The following is a 22720-nucleotide window of genomic DNA, read 5'->3' on the forward strand; positions in this document are numbered from 1 at the left end:
TGTATGAAGTTTACAGATTTACAGGACACGTGAACACTTTCTTCATTACAAATTTAGAATCACTCCCCTTAGTTTGTAAGGTGTACGCAGGGATTACATTTAGATTTTATATGCGTATGTGTAAGTGGTTTAAAAAATCCCTTTCTTTAAAAGTCTCATTTAATCTTAAAGTGCATTACTATATTTTTCAGTACAAATTAAAGTTTTGTGCCTTTGTATAATCATTGGGATCAATTGCAATGCATATTTGTGAATGATAGAAGTAAATTGCACATTTGTCTAAGGAAAGATGAGGTGTTTCATGAAATGTTTTGTAAAAGGATCGTTCATTAAATGTCAATATTTTCCTAATGTTCTTGTGCTTCTTTACACCAAAACAAAGGAAAGACATGATATTTTTGCTATTTTTAGCAGAGTATGGGATAATTTTAATGGTCCGGCCCACTTGACATCTCCCTAGGCCGTATGTGGCCCGCGATGCGAAATGAGTTTGACACCCCTGGTTTGTAGAAATGGCAACATTTTTACTCAGAGACGTCATTTCATGAGACAGCAATTAAAGGCAACGTCACAACATTGACGTATCAAAAATCAATCGTCTCTGGACCTGGATGATTATCCCCCTGTATTCCCTTGTCCACGTGTACCGAAGGGAATATCAGCTGTCCATATGTCATCTGCATATTTCTAGCCGTCCTTTAAAATTAAATAAGTTTTGATGCGTGTGGAAACAATGGCGTGACACTTTGTCGTCACATTTTCCATGACATGGAAACGTGAAGTGAAGTGCGTGTGACTGGGCGCGGTTTCCTGAAATGTTTGTTTCTTTCCCGTCGCTGTGACTTGAATGCGGAAGACAGACAATTGCGAAGAGCGACACAAGTACAGGTGAGTTTTGGGATAACTTCTTCCGTTCAGACTATACATATTTGAGTTAGTCATATGTGTTTGTCCAAAATGTTTGTCCAAAAATCGATGTCGGGTTTTCAAGGTGTTGGGATTAATGACTACCATGCATTATTATTGATGCTGAATGTGGAAAAACTGACGATCCTATTCCTTTGAGCCACCAATAATGATAACACGTACCTAATAATATGTTATGCTGTCAACTGTAGTAACCGCTGTTCCTGAAAAGTTTTGAATTATTTTTTTCTATTGTGATTTTTCTAATTCATTGTTTACTTTAGAAAATCACATTTTATCTATCCATCCATCTATCCATCTATGGAGCGACAGTGAGGGATGGATGGAGAGAGACAGAGAGAGAGAGAGAGAGAGAGAGAGAGAGAGAGAGAGAAATACACACACACACAGACATGCAGTATATACTGTATTGTATATATATATATATATATATATATATATATATATATATATATATATATATATATATATTCGTGCTTCTGTCAATCCCATGCTATTGTATTCATTTCTCTGTGTCTTTCCAGAACTTTTAAGAACACCTCAAGTGTCACCATGTGGCCAAATCAAGGTAAAATTTACATAGCATATGTGATTCTTGGGTTGTACGAAATAGTGGCTGACTGAATATTTGTATATCAGGTCCATCCAACCCAGCCTTTCCTCCTGGCTATAACACAGCATACCCCTCATTTCCACCGACAGGAGTCGATCCCCAACCACCGCCTCAACAATACCCACCAGTCCAATATCCAATGGCCGTCAACCCAGCAATGACAACGAACGCACCCCCGATCGTGGGTCCTTATGCAGTGGGTCCAGGACCTCACTCCTATCCTGTGGCGCCCGGTGGGTATCCGGTGGCCCCAGTTGGAGGTGTTTACTTTGGTGCACACCCATACCCTCCAAAAGGCTACCCCCACCACCAATATAAGGGCTACCGTCACAACAAGGTCCCTTTCCCCTATGCAGGGGTCAACACAACATATCCCCTGAGGGGGGGAATTGGCGGTGCCCTGACTGGCATGGCCATGGGATTAGTGGCACATAAAGCCCACAAAAAAATGAAGAAAGGGAAAAAGCTGAAAAAGGTGCACAAGCTGTATAAGCATGGTTACTACAACCATGGCTGCAAGGTGAGATTTACATAACCTTGGCATGTGTCCTGTCTTGAACTTAACTGATTTTTTTAGATACTCCATATTTGTTTATGCGACCAATGTGGACATTTTTTATGCATTACCATGAAAGCTGACAATTTTAATAGCAGAAAGTCTTCTATATGCAAATTGCGTTCCGGCAGGACATCAAGAAACATTTTCGGAATTATGTATATATTTAATAACACATATTTGAAAAGAAAAAGTGTATGATTTCAAAGGTACAAACACTACTTTTTTAGTAATGATTAAAGGACAACCGACGTCTCCGGACAAGTTGTGTCCATAATTTGTAAAATGGCTTCAAATGACTTCTACTGAGTGTATTTTACAAAGATTCCATCGCATATAGCTATATTTTACGTTTTAAGACTCGCACTGAACATTCAGGAAGTCTTGTTTTTGAGTTGGTGACGAGTCCTCATATTAGGTCATGAAAGGACTCCTCCCCCCTGGCCGACAAAAAGACACATTGTAGCAGTCCGTCGTCAATGTATTTTGCTGTACTGTTTATCTGAAAACCTTGATGTTACATCCAAAAGCCGCCAGCAGAGGGCGTCCAAGCTCCATGAAAGGAATCTATCAGCCTGTGGAAACGGGCTGATTCATTCCTCACGGGAGCTGGTCGCCATTTTTGGGTGCGACATTCCCCCCTGCCCGTTTGCCTCAAAATGACACGGAAGGACTTCTTTAATCGATGGCAAACATGTATGCTTTCCTCTTCAGAACTATTTGAATCATATTCATAACTGGATGTGTAACATGAAAGCATATTATCTGAATCTGAAGCCATTGTTTTTATTCTCCAGCAATGCAAGACGTCTTGGCGTGACATCACGAACTGGGGGCGGGACTTTCTGAAAATGCCTAATTCGCAGCTCATTTTTTTGCCGATTTAGGACACTTTCAGTCATTTTTATTGGTGTTTTGCATTTGACTAAAAATATCATACTGCGTGTTTTGGGTATTTTAGATGCTATAAAACATTTTTCTGATGTCAGTTAAAAAACAAAAAAGTGACGTCGGTTGTCCTTTAATGTGCATTTCATTAACTGTCGGTGCACATTTATTATGAATTACTTATCAAAAATGTGAAAAACTGGTGTCAGGTCAAAGATACAGACTCAACAGTCAAAATTACTTCACACATGCGCACCCGCAAACACACACACACACACACACACACACACACACACACACACACACACACACTGTACACTCAACTCAAGTCTGGTTAGTTGTCGAGTGAAAATATTATCTGTACATTTACGAGATTTTTTTGTATGGTGGCAATGTTAGTATTCATGCATTCACATTGATATTTCCTCTGAGGAAAATTAAAAAACAAAGATCAACTTAAAAGTCAGCTGTCATCAGGTAGATGATGACATTCCACTATGGAGGGTCCTGTGTTCCACTTTAACTCAATACGTTTATTTTGTGCTGCAGCAGCCTAATGGTGTCTGGATAATGCATTAACATGCTTTTTGATCTGTCCTCCCAGTATTCCTCCAGCAGTAGCAGCAGCAGCGACTCCGACTGAGGCCACCCTTCTACTGTATGCTACCATCCGAATAGAAACTGCTAAAAGACATTATCAAAAAATACTTGAACATAATTTTTGTTTACATACAGTACTTCTATCCACATATTCTGGGTAACTTCGTTAAAATTCACATTTTAAAACAGGGGTCTCAAACTCAATTGACCCGAGTTTCGCTGGATGCAGAGTCTGGGTGAGGCTGGGCCGCATAAGGATTTCCACAAGAAAATCACAGATAAAACATTCCAATGTTCTCAAAATCTTTATTTTTAACACACAAAAAACAAATTAAATGAATAAATGGAAAAAATGAATAAAAAATAAATTAACCAGTCATAAATAAATAAAATAATTTTAATGATCATAAGGCAGATACAGACGACTGAAAAAAAAAAACACAGGAAAACTAATTATTTTAATAAAGTTTCAAATGTCTGTATTCACAGTTCTTTAACCTTTAACTTTCTTCACATAAAGAAAATATTGAAGATGAACTGTCCTAAACATGGCTTCTCTTGCCTACTTGTTCATCTCCAGACACAAGTTTCATTCATATCAATCATGCGGGCCGCACTAACATTAATCTTTCATATCAAGGCGAAAATATTCTTTCGGGGGCCGCAGTTGGCCTGCAGGCCGCGAGTTTGAGACCCCTGTTTTAAAAGGATTTGTGGAATGTCACATTTTGACAGGATATGTTTTGTATCATGAAACATATGGGCCTAACATGTTAGACATTGATTGTCATCTAACTATGGAATGTTTCTTCTGATTGGGAAAAAACACTAATATGGTTATTTGCAATCCTAAGTCACAACAAATGTTCCTTGTCAGTGCTGTGAGATAGATCAAGTCTACATGTGCATCTCAATAAATAATGGTCCCGTAGAACCTTAATTTAGCGTAGCTGGAATCAATTAAGAGTTGGAATTAATTGGCCTAATCTCACCTAAACATTGCTGAGAATTCCCCTATTTTCCTTTTAAATTTTACACCTCTAGTAATGACTTGAAATGCCTTTGAACCCCCATCAAAAAGGAACTCACAAATAAAAATAACAAATTGTCTATCTACATACTTGATCGACGGTATTCCCATGCTGCTTTTCTCATCAATAATCTTCCATCTGAACCAGTTAAATCGATCTTTAAGAGTGTCGGCTTTTAAAACATGATGCCAATTGTGATTGATTGACATCGCTTAATTTTGACTTGCTTGAAAAATTGGAGGCTATTGTAGATAATGTAAAAGTATAACCTGTTAGTCAAACGTAGAAGGTGGTTCCCTGAGTAGAACACAAAGCAAAGGACCAAGGAGAACTTGGAGAAATTATGAATTGATACTGTTTTACAATAAAATAAGTCCACATTTATTTGGCACCTTGGCAACAGCTGAAGCTGTAACAAATCCCTTAAAACTGGTCATAAAATGAAACAATAAACGCAAGCTAAGTGTCAAAGTATAAATTGAAGCTGCAGCTTCACTTGACCAAAAAAGAGGTTGGTTGCCTTTACCCTGATCTAATGCTAATGAATGAACATTTCACTCACCCAAACATGCAGGTCCCAAATACATAAAACTTGCACGGGTGCAACCCTCACACTGTAAACACGTACCAGGTTTCTTCTGGCAGATCCGTAGCAAAGTTTTTGCCACAATAACATTGTCCATGCAGCATATCTGACCCGCAGCGACGGCCGTGATGCTATTATGCACTGCTTATCTTTCTTCATCCATACGAACGGAGTGAAGCAACGACAGTGACTTTCTGTTCCAATTTCCTAGTCAAAACCCCAAAGTCCAAACTGCCTTGATTGTCACTCAGCGTCTGGTTGGCATTCACTTGAGGCACGTTTATAGACTATAATACGAAATTGACCATAAATAATTACATTCACTACATTTGATAAAAGTAAAGAATTAAATTAAGAAAGGGAGATGTAATGATATGAGCGAATCGTATTTGCTTGTTCGCTGCCTGGCTATAGACCCAAAGGAGCATGCACTTCTGCGAGTCAGTCGTACAAGATAGTTATGGGAATACTGGCTCTTTTTAGAGAGCTGGTTCTTTTGGATCGGCTCACAAAAAGAACCGGCTCTTTCGGCTCCCAAATGGATCCTCAGTTTTTTGTTGCTTAAATCAATTTATTTCCCAAAATAGTGCAAAACCATATGTAAAACGAATTACATGTACAGTGAAACCTTCGCTGACGAATGCTTCAGCTCACAAACTTTTTGCCTCAAGAATATTAAATTCGCGAGCATATAGTCTCTGCTGATGAACTAGTTTTCGGCAGACAAACCAAATAACACGGTCAAACAGCACCACGGTGGCTGGCGGACGAAACCAAACCACGCCGTATCAGTTCGTCAACCCATGTCTTTGAGTGCAGATGTGATTTGTGTTTGATCCACATTTTAGACCATATCGAATAAGAGCAAGGACCTATCATAGCAGAGGTCTGGCACCTAGGGATATTTATACAGAGCTACCAGCAAAATTTTAGTTTGCTGACAAAGCCTTTTGGATGAGAAGTGAAACGTCCGACACCTTCAAAGAAGTACAGATGGCGGCTGAAGAAACCTTTTCATCGATGGACCACTCCTGTACACTGAGAGCTTACACAGACATTTTATTTCAAATGACCAGCGAATATACAAGTGGGTAATGACGTGAAATCATGTCTCGCGAGGCATCGGGCGCAGCCACGTGTCACGGAGGCTTTAGGCGTGGTCACAGGCGAAAGCGGACTGCGCGTCACAAATTGTTTCACCTGTTTACCCTGGAGTCGGGACACTCCTCTGAACCTCCGCACAGTCGGGCACATCACGAGTATTGTCTGATTTTTGCAATTTTTATGTTTGCTTGTTTCCGCAAGAACAAATTGTTAGTGCCTTTCCTGTGCTGTCCGCAACCAATAGATTTTTTTCTCAATTGCGTTGATAAATAAAAGAAACACTGAACGAAAGAAAGAAATACTGCACGGTGTTTCTGGCAACACGAACCATAGCAACCACTGCTCCGAGCCTGAGCAACCATGGACGAAGATCGAGCCCCAATGGAAAATAGCCCACAAGAGCAACAACAGGACGTCTCTGAACATATCGAAAAGCTACAGTAAATACCACTCAACTGAATCACTTTACATTCGAAAAGTGTCAACTCTCCTGTCTTAAACTTTAGCGATACAAATACCGCTAATCGATGAGAAGGTTTCTTCAGCCGTCATCTGTACAAAAGTGAAGGTTTCGGACGTTTTGCCTCCTATCCAAGAGGCTTCGTCAGCGAACTGACAGTTCGCTGACGAAGCCTCTTGGATAGGAGGCGAAACCTTCTCATCGATGGACCACTCCTGTACGACTGAGAGCTTACACAGACGAAATACCGCTAATGCTAACTGCCATCGGCTATCTCAAATTCGTATCACTGTTTTCATAGCAACACGAGGGGACACACGCCAGTGTCTTATTGTGCAGGTCACAAGCCCGGATATATACAGAGGGTTGTGTCAGGAAGGGCATTCGACGTTTGGCCAAACATGCGAACCAAACCTCTGAAGATTGAGGACACGGATTCGCTGTGGCGACCCCTGAAGTCAAAAGCCGAAAGGAAAAAGTTTTCATGATAACAACCTCACATTGTGCCTTGTTAATAATTTTGTTTTAAAAATATGATATTACGTTTGTTTACCTTATGTGATGTGCTTTGGGAAAAATAAGAGGGTGTTGTAAGGTACAGCAGCATACTTTTGCCAGCTATGCAACTAGTCAAATTATTATTTTGGAGGCTTTTCACTGATTTGAATATCCACTAGAAAATCCAACGGAGCACTCTTGGCAGAGAATGAGATGTTTGAAAGTTTTATCGTCAACTGCGATCAAAACGATCTATTGACCCACCATGCAGACCTGGGTGTAGCTGGTAGCCAAGTGGAACATAAGGTAAGCATATACGTACATACAATATACACCTACTCTCTGCATACAAAATAGTGGGTAAAACCACACAATCCACTGATATGAAACATTCAGCCTGTCAGGTGTTTGGAAAGGTGGTGAAAAGTTTGAGAGGATGAGCAGCCATGACTGCAAGCAGGAAAAACCCGAGAGCACAGGTGTCAAAGTCAAGGCCCGGGGGCCAAATCTGGCCCACCACATAATTTTATTCGGCCCGCGAACGCAAATGAAAATTATGAAATTCCATGATGCTTGCTAGTGTCCGAACCGAAATTTCAAATTGTCCCATGTAAACCACAATAACAGTCATTATTTTAGACTTCAAATTTTAAACCTAGTTCTTCATTAATTTGTAATGTGCTCTATATGTAATATGTAGAAGGGATGAAACATTCTATTGACTTCCTCAAATTCATCACAGCCCCCAAGAAGAAACCGGAACTACAATGTGGCCCGTGGCAAAAAATACCTTTGACTTAGAGGGACAAATCTTTGTGACTAAAATGGAAGTTAACAGTGGCGAGATTACACATACAGCTAATCACTGAACAAAAGAAAAGACACAGACTAACTGGGGTATCGAAAAACAACGCGGAGCCAGAGGCTGCTATTGTCGACAAGTATCTTTAGCCTTTGCAATTTATCAACACCCTTAATTCAGGCTTTTATTAGCCTGGTAACTGTAAGTTGTATTGGCACTCACTCATCCATAATTGTTGTCATAGTAAATATAAGGTTTGTGACATAGCCCTTGTATTAGTAATACTTTCACTCACCACCTGTTGCCTTTTTCTGCATTTGTGTTTGTATGTGCTGTCTTGTCAATTTTGGAGGCAGACATCTGAGACCAACTTGCACGATGGCATTTGGCAGCTGACCATGAGACAAAAAATGAGTGCTGCACAAAGGGAAGTAGCAGAAATGATAAGAAACCAGCACAAAGACAAGCAGTGGTCTGACAAAATTCTGGCCACCTATAAAGTTGGTGTTGCAAACTAACAAAAATAAAAGTCAAGTGAACATTTCAGTTTTCACTTCTGTGGCTTCCTTTCAGGCCTCCTTCAAAGAAATTGAGCTACAGCGAGCAGATATTAACAAAGACAAAAAGGAATTTGAACACAGATTGCTAAAACCAATGAAGAAGATGTCAGAAATGAATGAACCAGAGAAGGTACTCCACTATATCAGGAGTAAGGTAAATTGATCTCTCTTAATTACAAGTGCGGGTTTATTTACTAAACTGCAGCGAGAAAACCAAGTCTGTCTTGCTGACTTGTACAAATTGTATTTGAAATGTAAACATCATGTTAATACGATTTCACACAATGGTTGTTTGAAATCAGAGTAGACTTTGACTTTTACCATTGCATATTGCCAGAATGTCAGTGTCAAGAAATTAAATGTCTGCATTTGAGACTTCAAAGAAATTCAGTGAGAGTGTTTATGGGACCAGTATGTATTAGTAATTTATTTTGCAATCATGAAAGGTTATTGAAACAATCCATTGCATGATGAAATATAGTCACGCACATGCCCTCCATGATTATCGCCCCTAATCTCTGAATCATCCAAAAGACTTTGCCCCTCTCATGTCCACTTTCATCTTTCGCTCACTCCTGTTGCCTTTTGTGTACCGGATGACATAAAGCAGAGCAATCAGTGTGACAAGTTGAAACTGAAGATTCAAGCCCTGAAGGCACAAGAGAAGAGGCTCCAGATGCAACTGCAGGAGAAAAGAGAGCTGAGAAAAGCAGAACTTGCGGTGAGCACGGGAAATGTAAAGGGACATCCTTGGACGTGAGTGTGGACACTGTACGTACTCTCTTTACATGAGCTTAGTCTGGGGTTGCTTGGTATTTTTCTATCTTTGAAAATGGGGTGCTGTAAAAGGTGACCTGGTGGACTCCCGTTTTGTTGGTGAATGTTTTTCTGTCTCTTGATTGAGTAGTGCCTGTTCAATTTTGAGACACTTTGTGGTGCAATGCTAAATAAATCTACCTGAATCAGATGGTGCTGTGTTTTCCAAACGTTAAAACAGTGGATAAATACCCTAAAAATAGTGATCACATTTTAATTTTGTGACAAATGTACCTCCTCAGTGGAATAATCAGTTTATTGTTTAGTTAATCTGTTTATGTTTCATTTTAAAGGGCAACCAACATCACTTTTTTGTTTTTTAACTGACATCAGAAAAACGTTTTATAGCACAGGTGTCAAAGTCAAGGCCCACGGGCCAAATCCGGCCCGCCACATTTTTTTTCGGCCCACGAAAGCAAATCGAACTTGTGAAATTCCATGATGCTTGCTAAAATCCGAACCAAAATTTCATATTTTTGGATGTAAACCACAATAACAGTCATTATTCTTGACTTCAGATTTGAAAACTAGTTATTCATTAATTTTGTGTGTGCTCTATATGTAATATGTGGAGGGGATTAAACATTCTAATGGCTTCCCCAAATTCATAACGGCCCTGGAGAGGAATCCATAACTACAATGTGGCCCATGGCAAAAAATTACTTTGACACCCCTGTTTTATAGCATCTAAAATACCCAAAACACACAGTATGATATTTTTAGTGAAATGCAAAACACCAATAAAAATGACTTAAAGTGTCCAAAATCTGCAAAAAAATGAGCTGCGAATTGGGCATTTTCAGAAAGTCCCACCCCCAGTTCGTGACGTCACGCCAAGACGTCTTGCATTGCTGGAGAATAAAAACAATGGCTTCAGATTCGGATAATATGCTTTCTTGTTACACATCCAGTTATGAATATGATTCAAATAGTTCTGAAGAGGAAAGCATACATGTTTGCAATCGATTAAAGAAGTTATTCCGTGTCATTTTGAGGCAAACGGGCGGGGGGAATGTCTCACCCAAAAAGAGGCAAGAAATATGGCCACCGAGCTGTGAGGAATGAATCAGCGCGTTTCCACAGGCTGATACATTCCTTCCATGGAGCTTGACTCCCTCTGCTGGCGGCTTTTGGATGTAACACAAGGGTTTCAAAAAAACAGTACAGCAAAATACATTGACGTGATGGAAGGACCGCTGCAATGTGTCTTTTTTATGGTAAAGGGTGGTCCTTTTGTGACGTCACGTGAGGACTCGTCACCAACTCAAAAACAAGACTTCCTGAATGTTCAGCGCAAGTCTTAAAACGTAAAATATAGCTACTATATGCGGTGGAATCTTATTAAAATACACCCAGTAGAAGTCATTTGACGCCATTTTACAAATTATGGACACAACTCATCCGGAGACGTCGGTTGTCCTTTAAACTTCACTATATTCTTCAAATGGCATCCAGGATATTTTCTTGGAAGACAACGAGACGACAATCGACCTTGAAGAACTCCAAGTCAAACATTTACAAGCACAGCGCTCCCTGAACTCCCACAAGGTAGCTCACATCTCTATGTCAGGCCGAGTTAATTTACACCGCCGTTTTCAATTGCCGTTTGGTAAATGCATAGGTTGTGTGTGTGTTTTCGGACAGGAGAAGCTTCAGTCTGTTACACAAGAGTGTGGACAGTTGAGCAGCAATATCACAAAGACGAAGGCGATGTTGGAGAAAATAGAGGAAGACATTTTACACGCTGAAGAGGTTGGACAACAGTCTTCCCAGCGTGTTGTGGAATGTCAAGTTCAATTTCAAGCACCATGTCTGATTACTGGCAGATTTGTCGAATAAGGAAATCTGTCAAAGTGAACCAGGACACAAGATCTAAAAAAAAAAATATATCACAATCAAACAAAAGTGAAGAACTACCCAGAAACATATTGATTACATTATTTAATCAGTCTGGCTACAAAGCACTTTCCAAGTGTCAATCAATGTTCAAATCAATCTCCAGTGAACAACAGACACAAATGACAAAAACTGGAAAACAAAAAATACTCCCAAAAGTGCAATGATTACTCATCCAGAAGGTCACAACGAACCCACAAGCACTTTGAAAGAACTGCAAACACATACAGACCATATCTCGTGGAGAAAAAAAGTAGTTCAAATATGGGGGTGAGCGTGTAATGTTCCGGGGTTATTATGCTTCTCCAGGACCTGTATCGAAATGACTTACTGTCAACAATACATTTTACAGATGAATGTTTAGGCCATTACTTTGAGCTCAAATGATCATGCGTTCTGCAGCAGGACCACAACCTGAATAACATGAAAAATGTGTGATAAAATGAAATATTTCAGATACATTTGCAAATAAATCTATCAGCACAAACATTACAAAACTGGCAGCACGGAATTAAATTCAGGACCACTCCACTCCATAATGGAAAATACATTGTTCTCACCTGTTCTGATAAGCTATTTGGAGACAAAACTCTCAGACTGCATTTTTTTACATTGTAGAATTTCCTTACCTCAGTTCTCCCCACCATCTCTACTCTCAGGAACGTTTGAAGGCTAAGGCCCAGAATAAGCAGCTGTGCCGGCAGATGTCCACTTACCAGGCACCCGACGTTGCTCAGTATATGCAAGTCAAGGACAAACACAAGATGCTGCAGCACAGTGTCCACACTTGGCAGAGGAAGGTATGGATTGTTGCGGTCAACCGCTGTGTCATTTTGTTTTAGAACTTCTCATCTCCTCTGATCTGCCCAGATGTCCTCCATGTCTAAATCCTGGAGCCAAAAGAGAGTCTCTCCTGTCAACAGTGCAGATGCTGGATCTGCTGACGGGGAATGTCAAAATCCTCTGATGCTACCATCCATAGAACAACATGGCAAAGCTTAGATTTAGATAAGTAGCTCCCTTGTTCATCAACTTCAATTACATTTTGTTTAGCATTTACTGAAGTAGGAATGGGTAGGAGGTGAGAGAAATTTTTTACTTTTGAAAAAAAAAATAATGCAATAAAAATGAAAAATGAATTGAATTACCAAAAAAAAAAAACATATTTAAACAAGTCATATTCATTTTTTACACATGAATTAATTGTTTTAAAATAATAATAAAATAATGATAATACATTCAATTTATAAGCACATTTCAAAATTCTCAAAGCCACTTTACTTAAAAGTCAACAATCCATGGGTTTTCTCTGGATTTCCTCCCGCATTGCAAAACTGTGCAAAGCAAGTTAATGGAGCACTCAAAAGCTTCCCCAGCTGTGAGTACATATTTGGAATCTAATGACATCAGTGGGACTTTTACGGACAAGAACAAACTTATTTTCTGTGACACATCATTGTTCCTTTCAATGTCAATTACTGGAATTTCTTGCAATAAAATATTACAAAGTCATCCTGCATAATAGTACAACTATCCATTTAGCTAAATGTATACATGTTGCACGCTTCTCCTCTGTTCATCGTGTTTGAAAAGAAACATATAAGCAAATATAGAATTATGAAAAGAAAGCTGCAACAGTCAAACTGCATGGTGCAATAAAAACAATCTGAGACTGGACAAACTATTTCATTTATTAAAAAGAAATCCTTTACAGTTTATAAACCCTCAAGGATTTTGTGTTATGCTGGTACATCCTTATCTACATTTATCTACATTGATGTTCAGTGGGTGAGCTGTTCAATCCTTACATTTGTCATTAAACTCTTGAGGATTGCAACATTACACCTAGTTATGTGTCTGGAGCAGCCGACGAGTGAATGCATACAGAAATGAATGTACAAAAACATTTTTGAGGGCACTTTCACAAGTACATATTATGTCATTACATGTATGTATGACGAAAGCACACTTGTCCACAGGGATGTTTGCTTACACTACTTTGCGCTCTAGTCTATAAAAGCTCTACTCGGAAACAAAAATATCACGAATTTGTAAATCTATTTCACTTTTCATGAATGTGCACACAATGTCTGGCGAGCCACTGACACCTTAGACGTGATGCTGACTACCATTCAAACATTCCTCAAAATCCCGACTGAGATTTAAATACACACGACAATCGCAAATGCTGATGCTGTCACACAGGAAGTGTTATGAAGATGTCTCAGCCCCCCACCCCCACATAGTACTCCCATGTGTACATATTGTGTATTTTTCTGAAGGTCCACCTGCTTCAATTAGACTTCAGATATGATCCCAACAAAGAGACAAATTTGGATCTCACCTCACATTGCGTGCATACGGCATTTCATATACGCTACTCACAAAACATTCGACTGAAGGAGGTTGAAATCCGCAAAAGTCTAGATGAGTGAACTGGATTTGATGTCCTCTAAATGTTTGAACGCACATCAAACTGTTCACCCGATGTGAGTAACGCTATATCGAGACGGCATCTCTGCAAAACATATGAAGTGCATCGTGATGCAGTGGTTTTCGCAAATTGTCCGAAAGAAATCGCACACACCAGATAACGTCTGTTCCTTTCTGAACAGAGAAGCACAAAAGTCAATCAGGTTAAGCAGCACTTCAGTCCTCTTCACACCAGCATCATAATGACAACTTTGGGCTTGCTAAAATGACAACAGTGTGGCCGCCTGGTTTCAAACCTGACTGAAAAATGTGACATGCACCATGGTGTGTCCACCTTAAAACCGCTAACCTAACTAGTCCATACTTTATATAGGACTCAGGGAAGCTTTTCTGATTTGTTGTTCCAGTTCATTCTCAACACACTGCCGGGACCTTTAACTCATTCACTGCCAGACCTGCAAAAATGTGTCCACTCCAGTGCCAGGGTTTTTGTCATTGTCACTTGAATTCCAGGATCCACATAATATTAAGTTTTAGGACTACATCAACATCCAATAAAGTGTTAGAAAACCTAGGCTCTCTTCTTTCATCAGAAGAAAAGAGTCAATTTCTAAATTACATGGGTATGGAGTTATATGAGCTTGAAATGAGGGCAGCTGTCCAAAATACAATGCAATACAGTAAAGTCTCGTTATATCGATAGTCCCGGTTATATCGATACTATTTCTATGCACGCACGGAGAAAATTACATGCAAACAGGGTCGGATATATCGATAGTCCCGGTTATATCGATATTTTTTCGGACTCCCTTGAATATCGATATAACGAGACTTTACTGTACATACATATTGATTTAGTATATAGCGCTTTTACAACAGCTGAAGCTGGAACAAAGCGCTAACATGGAAAAAAGGGAAATGCGGCCCCTTTGTGGAAAAGAAAAAACATTGCCTGAGGCCATGGCCAGCGCTTTATCGACACCCAAGCATGAAAAAAAACCCGAACAAATTTAGGGAATGTGCTCTGTCATATTTTCAATTCCCAAATAAATTTGTGAATGGCAGTGAATGAGTTAATTACAACTATTTTATTCAAACTTCAAGACTGTGACTATCCTTGAGACTCTGAAGGGCGGTGTTGGGGATCCTTCAGTTATCTGTTGTGGAAGTTGCTGTTTTTTTTTTTTTTTTTTTTGCATCCCAAATGTTACGTGGTGCAGGATTTGTCCAGAGAATCCTGAGGCAACGTCGTCGGAGGCTGCGATACCTGACTGGACTTGGGAAGCACCATCGGTTTGGGTCTCAAAGCTGGCGGCTTGAGCTGCACGCCCATGCGAGGCGTGACGGCGGGTTTGAAGGTGCTCATGCTGTCGCTGGCTGACCCGGCGGTGCGGCGGGGAGGCGGCTCTGTGTTGGCGGTGGACCTCAACATGACGCCGTGGATGGGGTGACCCAGGGACTCGTTGGTGCTGTCCGGCGTGGGAGCCCCACCCCCGCTCATGGCTTGCCTCTGCTCCAGGGTGTCCAGGACCACATCAGGGGCGTGCTTGACTGAACTCTGGCGCTCCAATTCCCGGAGCTCGTTGAGAGCGGTGTTCATGGTTTCTTCAATGTCCTACGAAAGACAAAGACAGGAATGAATGCTGAGGAAAATTTGAGATAGTTGGGTCAATAGCACTCCAAAGAGTGTCTGACATCCCCATCAGAACCAGATGTGCTAAAACGGTAAGTGAAAAGGACGCTTTGATCCTCTCCTCTTTCACCTAGAACTGCTTCATACAACAAAGAGGGTGCAGCAAGTGCTTAAGATTGAATAACTGTCAGTGTAATTGGTGTTGTCACATTATTTACAGTAAAGTGTCGTTATATCGATATCGGTTATATCGATAGTACCGCTTATTACGATACTATTTCTATGAACGCAAGGAGAAAATTACATGCGCGCAGGGTCGGATATATCGATAGTCCCGGTTATATCGATATTTTTTCGGACTCCCGAGAATATCGATATAATGAGACTTTACTGTATTTAGTTTTTTGTTGTTGTTGTGTTGACTTCAAGATGGTGCGTGAGAATGGCTGCCTTTCCAGCAGCTCCTGTATTTTGTTTTTCTACTTCTTTCTTTCCTTTCCTCTTCCTTTGATAACTTTGCTGCTGTGAAATGTAAATTTCTCCACTGGGAGACGAATAAAGGCTAATCTAATCCAATTCAGAATAATGCAACTAAGGAGTTATTTGTAGCGGCTCCACACGGCAGTATAGCGATAGGTCTCCACAAATAAGTTTCCATTCATTTTATTCCTCCATTCCTCATTTCACACTGATTGCGCTTGACCGACAAACATCACATTGACTGAAGACTGATGGTGATATTGACTGTGTTCGACATCATTCACGCATTCCCTACTACCTAATGACGAAAATGATTGTTAATTGTACTGAGGACTCGATACTGTCGTGCACACACCAGCGAATGACTACATGTGCGCCAAATGCTATTGCTTAGTTACGAAGTTAATGGATCTGTGCTAGCTTGTAGACATTGTGTCATAAAAACTGAATTAATTATATAAAACATTTACAGAAGGAATTTTACAAAATATGCATTGCTCAACCTACAAGTAGGTGTCTGCACGCCTCAATTCATTTCTCATTATGCACAACGCATCATGGGATATATTGCCTGTCTAGTCACATCTTGCTCATTATTCAAATATATCGTGAAATTCCCAAGATGTGTTCCAAATGTCCACCACTTCGTTGCAAGCAAACCTGTACTCCTCTGACAACATTGTCAATCACTTTTACACACTCCGCTTTCAGGAGAAAAGATTGCTGCAGTGAGGGACTCAGTGGGACGCATCTTTTTGGGTCACCCTCCCAAAAGAGGAGTGTGTAAAAGTGATTGACAACTTTGTCAGACGAGTATAGGTTTGCTTGTGTAGGGGGTTAGAAACGACCTCTGTTATTGTATGTTAGTCGATTAGACTACCAAGTCAGGAGAGGGCGCTACGCGCCTGTGAATGGAACAGAGGAAGGCGATGTAGGCTCAGCTCACGCATGCGCAGTTGTCATAAATGCCGTTGTGTGAAGCTGATTAACACGGTTGTCTCGTGTCGTCTTTCCTCGTCGTTCACAGTGCTACCTGCCTGTGAAGCGCTTTGGACCGACCCAGGTATCCCCTAGGCCTGAGGCCGGTTACACTTGCAATGAAATGGTGGATATTTGGAACACATCTTGGGAAAGCCATAAATTGACTAAAAAATGACAGAAATAGCTGAAACTCTGGTAAATGGTCTTCCATAAAATGAATAACGTGTGGTTGTAATTTGAAATAAATAGCTTTTTAATCAAAGCCACAATGGACATTTTCATGGGTATGCATCTTTTTGGGTCACCCTGTACATTGCGGGCACTATATTGGTGATAACTATGCAAGCGAATATACTGGATAGAGAAAAAAATTCAAACCCAGCCATCAACACAAAACATGAGATGATGGAAGCAGAAACAACCAGCAGGCATTGCCAATTACGCACACACACACACACACACACACACACACACACACACACACACACACACACACACACACACACACACACACACACACACACACACACACACACAAAACAAAAACAACCTGGCATTGGTATTCATTCACAAGACTTGCTCATGAAAAGTATGCAGTGATGATAAGAAATGATGGAGGTGGAAACACGCACTGCCAAGCACAAGTTCACAAACTGAGCTTTTTCCCCCCCCAATATCTACAACAGAGTGTCCCAAACAGGCCAGTGCCCTAAAACCCAAGGGGGGAAAATGGTCTAATGCAGTGTGTGGTATTTTATGAGGATCCTAAAGCGTGGGGAGCTCCAAAATAATTTGCCATCAACTACATGTCGTACACTTTTTTTGGGTAGTCAAGTTGTGAGCACGTCAACTTAACCGAGGAAGTGGGTTCAATTCATTCTCTGGCCTTCCTATGTGGAGTTTGTATGTTCTCCCGGTCCTGTGTGGGTTTTGTAAACGTCCTCCGGTTTCGTCCCACGTACCAAAAGCATGTTTGGCAGGCTAATTGGTCACTGCAAATTGTCCCTAGATGTGAGTGTGAGTACTGGGGTTGTCTGGGAACCGGTTCAGGGTGCCCCCCGCCTACTGCCCAAAGTCGGCTGGCTGCCTTAAGCTTCAGCAACCACCGCAACCCCTGTGAGGATAAAGCGGATGCGAAAACGGATGATGAATGAATGAATGAATGAATGCATAGCACAAGTTAGAATCTTCATCTAACTACACCTGTGCATGCTTTTGGGAGGAAACATGGGAGGAAATATCCTGATAATATCACTGCAAACGTGGGGAGACGGCACACACTTCACCTCCCTGCCATTAAGTGTGATGCACTGTATCATAGAGCTGGCATAACTGCAACATTTGTTGTTTGGCGACTACTGACCTGAGCAATGGTCTCCGGGTCCAGGGGCTTGCCGCCATGGTGGTGACGGTGATGGTGGTGGAGGTGGGCCTCGCTAAAGCCTGTGTACTGGCCCGATGAGGTGGAGCGACGAATGGGCGGGCTTTCCATCTTCTTCATGGACTCGTGGCGGCTGATGTTGGTCAAGCTGCCGTGGCCGCTGCGCCGCAGACGCTCAGGGCTGGCAGAGGGCAAATGGGTACGGCTCCGTAGCATGTCACGCGGACTGATGTGTCCGAGGACTGGGGAGCCCATCTCGGGAGTGTCGCCGTGTCTGGGATGCCCCTGCTGGGACGAGTGCATCGTGCAGTGGATGTCGCTGGGACGTGCAGGAGGACGGCGGGACGGCGGCTCCAATCGGTTTCTGTGTCTGCTGGGGGAGAAACGCAAGGGGAAAAAAAAAATCGGGATTCAAACTCAGAAACTCATAACAGCGAGGCAAGGAATTAGAAAACTATCACTGTTGAAATATTTCGGAGGACTATGAAACCAATACGAATTTTGGTGTGAACCAAAACAAATAAATGAATAAAATCGAGTTGGGAAAGATTGGTGCTGGGAAAGGAAACAACTGAAACGAAATAACTGCAGTAACTGATAATCCCCTGAAGGCGGCGTAGTCTACACGTATGTGTGTGTGTGTGGACAGGCAGGCAGGCAGGCAGGCAGGCAGGCAGGCAGGCAGACAGACAGACAGACAGACAGACAGACAGACAGACAGACAGACAGACAGACAGACAGACAGACAGATAGATAGATAGATAGATAGATAGATAGATAGATAGATAGATAGATAGATAGATATAAAGTCATCTGACTTGAGAGGAATCGCCAATGAACTGCTAATTAATGCGAATTACAATGTCTGGGTGATCTGTTTCCTCCATAAAAAGTGAAATAGTGGATTCCAGAAACCAGTCCTGGGTTAGGTACTGCGGCCAATTTTATGTTTAACGTTAAAACAAATAAACAAACAAACATGATACAGTAAATGCTTTTTCATACACAGGGAGGAGTGAGTGAGTGAATTTGTCAATAAATAAATAAAAAAACACGAGAGAGCAAAAGCGTTTTCGAGGCAGGGATAGGTTTGTGAAAATTAAATCAATCCTAAAAAAAGTGAGGATATGCGGAGGTGAATGTGAGCACGGTGAAGATTGCCTGCAAGATCATCAATGCTGCGGTTGTGATGAAGGGGAGCCAGAATTAAGAATATGACAAACCCATATTCACACGTCTGCACTGGTGAAAATATTCAATTTCAAAGAGGAGTGACCATTAAATGTGAAACTGAGGCAGTGCAGCTGTGCATTTTTGTAAAAATCAAAGGTGATCTTTTCTTTTTGTGCAAGTGCAAAGGTGTTTGTGTGCGTGTGTGTGCGTGCGCGCGTGTGTGTACGTGCCTGTGTCTGTCTGCGCCAGAGAGATAGAAAGAGAGAGAGAGATAGTGACACGTTTCAGTTTCAAGGTCACTCAATCCAGCAATGGGGACGTAGAGGAGAAGCAGAGGCAAAACACACACACATGGCTCACAGATGCTCACAAAATGACCTGGTTTGTCTGTGTCGGTGCAATCAGCTGAAAATATCACCATTAGGCAATGGTGTTATTTACCATACCTGCCAATCCCCAATTGAGTTTTAGTGGGCATAGGTCGCAATGCAGAAATAATTTTGAAATGATGTCTCCTTTTTACAATCTATACACTGTAAACCCGAACAATACTACTGACTTAAAGAAATATCACTCTGTACAATTGGTGTAGTTTTAAATGGTCATTCATGTGTAAACATAAAACGTTTTAAATGTATTTTTGAAACTGGAAACACCATTTTTCAAACTGCAAACACCTGACTGGCTTGATGGCATCATTTAATCTGGTAAATTAGATTATTTATTCAATTTAAAAAGTAAACATGGATCAAGGTGTTTTATTATATTAAATGATTACATTTGTTGTCTGTTTTTTCTATTCAACCTTTTAGCCCCAGGGTGGAAATTGAGTAACACCACCATTAGCTAAGGTATGTTTACATTTCTATTAATGCTACAGGATTAATTACCCGAATCATATTAAAAATAATACATGAATGTATTTTTTATATTGAACAGAATTTTACCTAAACTTAATTCTCCATAGGTCTCCATAGGCCACTGTCTTGGGTTTGAGATGCTGAAGACAAGTACTGCAATGTTAAGCTCCTGTCGCTTTCCCCAAATTAAAACTTGGCTTTCGATAAAGGAACAGCATGATATACACGAGACGCAGTCTGGCCCTTCGTGCTCTCCATGCATACCTACGAGAAGTGACTCACAGTTCTTCAAAACATGCAATGTATGTATTGCCTGACTTAACACAAATGTCTATTGATGTATTTTGCAGTGGGAAGAGGATCCAGGCATTGAAAACATTCCTGTCGCACTTCTCTCCGTGACAACTGACAACTAGCGCCATCTTGTTTAACCCCAACAGCATTTCTGTTGTGATAGAAGATGGCATTATTGTGAGATGTCTCCCCAGGTTGGCTGATGCACACCTCCTCTTGTTTGGTTTAATGTATGCACTGCATTTAGATTCTCCCCAAAAATTAATCCACACATTCACCTTCATTCAGAAAACACTGCTGTGTCTTGATGATAACAGACCACTCAAACCACGCCTGCTAAGTTTAAAAAATGCTTTGTTCCGCAATATTGAAGGCCTCCAATATTACGGAACAAAGCAACACTGGATAAGTAATTTCATAGTTTTACTCTGCTTTGTATACCTAAACATTGATGTACTGTTTGTGACTGATTTTTTATTCATAATTTGATGTGTAAACCTGGATTTCACCAAAATGTCTTTTTTCATTTCATGAATACTGTTTGTTTTTAGTAAGTTTTACTTTGATTTGCACCTTATAACGAGTACATTGAAATGTATTCTCTTGTATTTATTCAAGTATATGCTTGTCAGAGAATTTATTTTTTAACAGAAAAGCAGAGTATAATTTGTTGTTTTTTCTGTTTTGTTTTGTTGTGTTTATTTCACATCTTTATCACGATGTTGTGTTAATTACTAAAAAAGAACTGCTCAGGGGTTTATTTGTTGTTTTGGTATGTGGACATGCTGTGCATTTGATACTGTTATCATGAATGTTTTATCAAAGGTTGTTTTAAACCTTAATTAAAAAATGTGCACTAAAACAGACATGTGAGGTGGGGTTTTGTTTTTAGACATAGAAGGCAAATGTAAGTACAGGATACATTAATATATTTTTTCAGGTAACATACATTTGAGTTGGTTACGCTTAAATATGAAACCTAATTTTAACTTAAAAATTAAGATAACAAGAAAACATTAGAGTAAACTGAAAGTACATCTTTTAAGTTCATTCAAACTCATAAAATGTATTTCCACTACTCAAAAATTTTGAGTAAACTGTACTCAAAAATTTTAACGTAATCAGTTGCCATAAAAAATTTGAGTACTTTCAACTTGTTCGGTTTTACAGTGTAGTATTACTGTATCTATATATACAAAGTACATCTATGTGTTTGATCAAATATGAACGCGTTTAATATTTGCCAATAAATTCATGCGCTACTTACTGTACATTCTAGGCTCTCGAACAAGGAATGCCATAAGTCCCACTAAGCAACACGCACGCTATTATAAATTATTATATTTTTGTTTGTGCACTTGGTTGAACTGAGTTTGTGTGTGTAAGACAGTGTTCTTTGTTGGAAATGTTCCTGTGGTTTTAGTACTCAAGGAGTCAATTTCTGATATATTTGTTGATTTTGTATTTAAAATGTGATATTTATAATAAATCTGGCTGAGCAGAGCCCATGTTTATGATGTGGCTCTTTGCAGTAACGTACAGAAAAATGTGGCTCCTCGTCTCTGACTGGTTGGCCACCCCTGTTCTGGAGTATAATCTGTTTTTTTCCCAGAATTATCTAAAATTTGGATGAAATTCAGAAATATCCTCTACCACGACTTTGGAACACACTGAAATAAATGCAAAGTGATTATGGCTAGATATCGGTAAGGCAAGATGCCAGGTGACGAAAGTTAAAACCTCTGAAGGATAATGAACAACTTTCAATTGCTGTTGAACTAAATGTGTTTCTTTAGCTATTTTAACAGAAGTACGTCATGTGTGACGCAGATCATTTCGCAATATGCGCCAATCGTAATAGACTTGCGCTGGTGCTGGTGCAGTGGAGTTACAAAGTTGCGCCAGTGACTGTCAAAATGCATAAATGGCTAAAGCGTGCGGCCCAGATGCATTCCTACCAATGTATGCAGTTCAAAGGGGCAGTTTTTATCGACTTTTTCTATGGAACCGGTCGGTTGGTGTGCTTTGATGGGACATCGTTTGTAGAAAACACAAATTGTGATTAAAATGTTGTGACTGTTTTCCAGTGGCGGTCCGTGCATTTCACACCTAGGCCTTCAGTGAAGTCCTGCTTAGTCCGACTTGAAC

The 22720-nt window shown here is 40.4% G+C and overlaps 3 protein-coding genes across 8 annotated transcripts in view; 2 read left to right on the top strand and 1 right to left on the bottom strand.

The window, feature by feature from the left end:
* Positions 1-840: 840 nt before the first annotated feature.
* Positions 841-4524, top strand: LOC148898155 (uncharacterized). 2 transcript variants are annotated; one of them, XM_088997181.1, is made up of 5 exons: positions 841-888; positions 1452-1495; positions 1567-1773; positions 1897-2060; positions 3589-4524. In XM_088997181.1, the coding sequence occupies exons 1-5, from the start codon at positions 848-850 to the stop codon at positions 3625-3627; spliced, it is 495 nt and encodes a 164-aa protein (XP_088853307.1). In that variant the 5' UTR covers positions 841-847; the 3' UTR covers positions 3628-4524. The 2 variants fall into 2 exon arrangements, with proteins under 2 accessions (XP_088853307.1, XP_088853306.1); XM_088997180.1 differs by having other exon boundaries at positions 1567-2060.
* A 322-nt stretch (positions 4525-4846) lies between these two features.
* On the top strand, positions 4847-12508 carry LOC148898156 (cilia- and flagella-associated protein 263-like). Of its 2 annotated transcripts, none has more exons than XM_088997178.1 (9): positions 4847-6745; positions 7443-7569; positions 8422-8565; positions 8639-8779; positions 9233-9346; positions 10897-10989; positions 11086-11193; positions 11997-12137; positions 12208-12508. In XM_088997178.1, exons 1-9 carry the CDS (start codon positions 6666-6668, stop codon positions 12337-12339), a joined length of 1080 nt encoding a protein of 359 aa, XP_088853304.1. In that variant the 5' UTR covers positions 4847-6665; the 3' UTR covers positions 12340-12508. The 2 variants fall into 2 exon arrangements, with proteins under 2 accessions (XP_088853304.1, XP_088853305.1); XM_088997179.1 differs by having other exon boundaries at positions 9236-9346.
* A 587-nt stretch (positions 12509-13095) lies between these two features.
* srgap1a (SLIT-ROBO Rho GTPase activating protein 1a) overlaps positions 13096-22720 on the bottom strand; it is an 81593-nt gene continuing 71968 nt past the window's right edge. For 2 of the 4 annotated variants that reach the window (XM_088997177.1, XM_088997175.1), the window contains exons 21-22: positions 18228-18615; positions 13096-15385 (exon numbers count right to left, since the gene is read on the bottom strand). In XM_088997177.1, the coding sequence (XP_088853303.1) occupies positions 14978-15385; positions 18228-18615 (796 nt within the window). In that variant the 3' untranslated portion in view covers positions 13096-14977. Of the gene's footprint in view, positions 15386-18227; positions 18619-22720 lie in introns of all 4 variants that reach the window. The other 2 variants (XM_088997176.1, XM_088997174.1) reach the window with 1 other exon arrangement.

The sequence above is a fragment of the Hippocampus bargibanti genome, linkage group LG05 (assembly GCF_051943395.1).
Source record: "Hippocampus bargibanti isolate YZ-2025 linkage group LG05, ASM5194339v1, whole genome shotgun sequence".
Lineage (NCBI taxonomy): Eukaryota > Metazoa > Chordata > Actinopteri > Syngnathiformes > Syngnathidae > Hippocampus > Hippocampus bargibanti.